This window comes from Pterocles gutturalis, unplaced genomic scaffold (genome assembly GCF_000699245.1).
Source record: "Pterocles gutturalis isolate BGI_N339 unplaced genomic scaffold, ASM69924v1 Scaffold51554, whole genome shotgun sequence".
Lineage (NCBI taxonomy): Eukaryota > Metazoa > Chordata > Aves > Pterocliformes > Pteroclidae > Pterocles > Pterocles gutturalis.
Window position 1 is genome coordinate 11,407 of NW_010132653.1, and position 3,991 is coordinate 15,397.

The window sequence follows — 3,991 nt, forward strand, 5'->3', positions numbered from 1 at the left end:
CTCTGCAGCCCTGCAGCTGCAGAGGACAGTGTTATCACCTCACCTCTGGATGGTGATCAGGAACCAGATTCCTCTATTTCCAGATGTGTTACAGTCAACTTCCAGCAGGTGACAGCAACGATAGAGCACAATTGAGTCCTCAACATTCACTTCCACACAGGTTTAATCTAATCCAAATAATCTACTATAAAATTAATTTGCTTCACTAAAGCAAGAAGAGGAAATTCCTATGATAAAGACAAGGTATTAATTTCTCGTCAGGATTCAGGGCACGGGATTCACCTTCAAAGCACCAACACATACCCCATACAAAGAAAGGAGGCTCACAGTTCAGAGCTCTGCATACTGATCACCTCCAGGTACATTTCTAGAAGTAAAAAGCACTCTAACGCAGAACACCTGATACAGTCCAGACACCAAGACGCAGCGTACAGACTGCTTTATTGACTGCAGTTAACATCTTACAATTAAATTATTATTCCAAGCATTAAGCCAGCTGCTTGTAATGAGCTGCCACCGTAGTCACATGGAATTGGACAAAGAGATGCTAGTCGCTGAGGCATCTTGAACTGGAATCACTTCTGCTTCTTAGGCACTGAAGCGCCGAGCAGCTCATAAACAACATACACTGTTCCTGAATTAAGAGACAAGAAAGATATTTTCAGAATGGCAAACAGAATTTATTTCAAGTCAGCTTTCATTTCCCAGATTGTTCCAGAGGAAATATTGACAATAAGCAGCTGCCATTCAGACACACTTCCATAGCCACAGCTCAAGGACTTTTTTTTTTCCTGGCAATTCATATTTTAGAAGAAAGCAATTCTTAAATAGCTCTCCATAGACTGCATAAAAATAAAGAAATGGGAAAAAAAGGGGGAGAGGAACCGACAACATCATAAAGTAATGGCTACTCATTCGTAAAGTAACTGAACTGAAAATCCACCAGATCAACATCGTTATTGTTTAGTAAGTTAGAGGCTATTATGAAACCACGTAACAAGCAACATAAAGGTTCAATATAGACGGTATCATAAAGCTTGGGTGTATTCTGCTGGTTTGCACAGCACATGAAGCCTCAGCACATCAAGCATCCCCTAGCACTAAAGAGTCAGGCTGGTGAGAAACCTGGTACATGTGTGTGCCACAATTACATTCTACTCCTTCTCAGAATGATCTTTCTGAGTAGTTAGAGAAAGCCAGAACATCACACATGAATTCTGAAGGAGTATTCAACCTATAGTACTATTAGTTGGGAAAAAAAAAAATCTGAAAAGCTCAACTTGAGAAAGCACAAACGCATGTACAGTATGTCCAAATGCTTTATTTTCTCCCCTGTCTACATCCATTTTGCATGTTGTAAAGAACAGACTGAAGGAACTGCGTAACGAATTTACAGAGGAAATGCCAGTCACGTTGGAGATGGTACCAAATAAAAAGTATTTTAATATTAGCACATTGGAAATTGGACCAAAGCATAAATATTTTAATATTAGCCTTACCAAAAACTGCAAGACCCATGGTGACTCTGTACAACAGAGCATCCATTATACCGCCTTTAAGATGCACCGGGAGGCCATTATCCTCCTAATGGAAACAAGAGATAAAAAGAAACTATTTAAATACAGTTCTTGCAATATTGTGTTAATAGAACTAGAATTACCCAGAAAAATAATTACTTCCCCAAACTCTCTTCCCAGCTCCCAAAAGACACTGAACCTGATTTGGTTTCTGCTCTGTCTTTCAAGCTGTCACTCCAGGATCAGGCCATGACTCATTAGGGAAGCTTTGCTACTCTACTCATTAGTAAATGATGTGCACACTCATTTCTAAAGCAGTGACTGGCAGATGTTTGAACACGTCTGACACCAGTTGCCAGCCCCTCAGGTGCACAGGATATGACCACCACCCCTAGAAACTCCCCATCCATCTCTCCAGCATAGTCCACCCCTGCTATGGGAGTGACAAGGGGAGGGGCCTCTCCTGTCACCTGGTGTCACACAGGAGATTGCTTTGCTCCACCTGAAATAAACCGACAGGAGATCCACATGATCTTCACCCTTGTCAGCGAGTTCACGCTGCTCTGGAATTCAAGCTGGCGGCCAGTGATCTGCAGCCCAGCCCTGCTTCACTTGCTGCCCCACAAGTAAGGGCTGAGAGGAGGAAGAGACATGCCTCAAGACCTCTGCCCACAGAAACAGAACCTCTGACCTCACCTTTTGAGAGCATCCCGTTTCCCCCGGCTCACCGTGAACACTGTGCTCCTCAGGCAGTGTCCCAACAAGCCTGGCTTTCTCTTCCAGGGGAAGGAAAGCAACAAGACACAGGAGCTATTAAACTGGGGTGTTACCCTTCCCCATAGGTGAAGCCCAGCCTACCCTATCCCCAGTGTGAAGCTACTGCTCCGAGTCGTGGCTCACAGTTGGGAGTATCTAGAGCTCTTGAGTACCTGCTGCTTTGGCATCTGCAGAACCACTAGTTCTCACTAGGTGGCCCTACCAATCAGGAAGAGATTAATTCAGAAATTATTTTTAAAGATTCAGTAATATTCTATCAGTGAATCCAATCCCTTAAGAGCTTTACTGTTTCCATAACTAAGAAATACAATAACAACCACATCCTCATGAAGAATCACGGGGCTCATCTATGAGCTATGGATACAGCTGTAAGACTGCAGGTTTCACTTTCCACTGTCCTTCTGTCCTCTCACTTGCTGTTTTCTCTTTTTGCTCTAGGACATATTCCCCTATCTCATCCCATTTCAGAGCCCTTTGTCTTTGCCTTTATAGAGTACCTACAACTCATAAGAAACTCAGGTACACATCATTTCACAGTGTAGAAAACCCTAAAGAGTCAGCAAGTCAAGGATGCATGTAAAATACTCCGACTTCCTGTAGGAAATAACTACTGATGTCAAACACTGTAGTCGTATAACTGATTTCAACAGGTCACCTTGGATGTAAAGAGGACTTTCACTGGTTCTTTAAAAACAAAATGTATGCAATTATGATCTACTAAAATCTTGTCATCCTACTAACATTATTATACTATCCATGCTCAGTCAATACCTGAAAAAGCTTCTGCTTCTCAGGAACTCTATTTTCAATCTGCCTACGTGAAGCAGTGCTTATGGTCCTCTGGGAAATCTGGCGAAGACCCTGAAATAAAAGATAAAAGCAGTGCTTTAAAAACAGTGGCATTTTTCAGCTATACCCACACTAGGGCACAAATGTTTTATTTTAAAAATGAGATGGAAGTGGAAGGGACACGAAGAAGGGAACGTCTTCCCACTTTTTAATTCAGTCAATCTTTCAACTGACAACATAAAGGACTGATACCTAAAAAGGGAACACTTGAGATAATTACTGTAATTACGATACAACAGATTTATGGATCTGCAGCATAACCTTCCTAATTAGCATCCTTTTAGGGGAAATCTTGACCTCAGCCCCTTTTAGGCACAGGTTTTGTGTGTCTGACTCTAGTGATGGGGCAATCATATCTAAGACAAACATGTGTGTGCAGACAAGGATCCTCTCCCAGCTGCAGCCCAGCTGCCGGCCGCCAGCACAGGAGCTGCCCCTCAGACCTGGGGGAGGCAGGCAGACAGCCCCCAAGAGGTACACACACAGAGAGCTTAAAACCATCCTTCTCCGCCCTCGGCTAGGGCCTGTTTCCGTGCTCAGATCACACCGGTGCTCGTGAGCACAGGTCAGACAAGGAAAAGCAATACCCTACAGTTCTCCTGACCTCCACCTTCACTCACACGTCAAGTCCCAAAGTCCAGGACTCACCGTATCCCTACGCTGCCCAGTCTCCTTCAGGCCACACTGATCCCCCCTCACTGCATCACTAAAAATGCGGCCACGGGGCAAACACCCAGAGGATGCTGGTTGCAGGCAAGAGGACACAGCTCCTCCCCTCAGCCCCCCAAACAGCCACACGGTGAGTTGATCTCCTCAGAGCCCCGCTGACTCCACTCCCACCCCTCCGA

The 3,991-nt window shown here is 44.3% G+C and overlaps 1 protein-coding gene across 1 annotated transcript; it reads right to left on the reverse strand.

The window, feature by feature from the left end:
- Positions 1–575: 575 nt before the first annotated feature.
- Positions 576–3,155, reverse strand: LOC104458593 (cytochrome c oxidase subunit 7A2, mitochondrial; the record flags this gene model as incomplete). Its single annotated transcript, XM_010080938.1, has 3 exons — positions 576–634; positions 1,500–1,584; positions 3,066–3,155. Coding segments are annotated over 3 exons (234 nt in total), but the record flags the coding sequence as incomplete, so codon positions are not given.
- Positions 3,156–3,991: the final 836 nt, after the last annotated feature.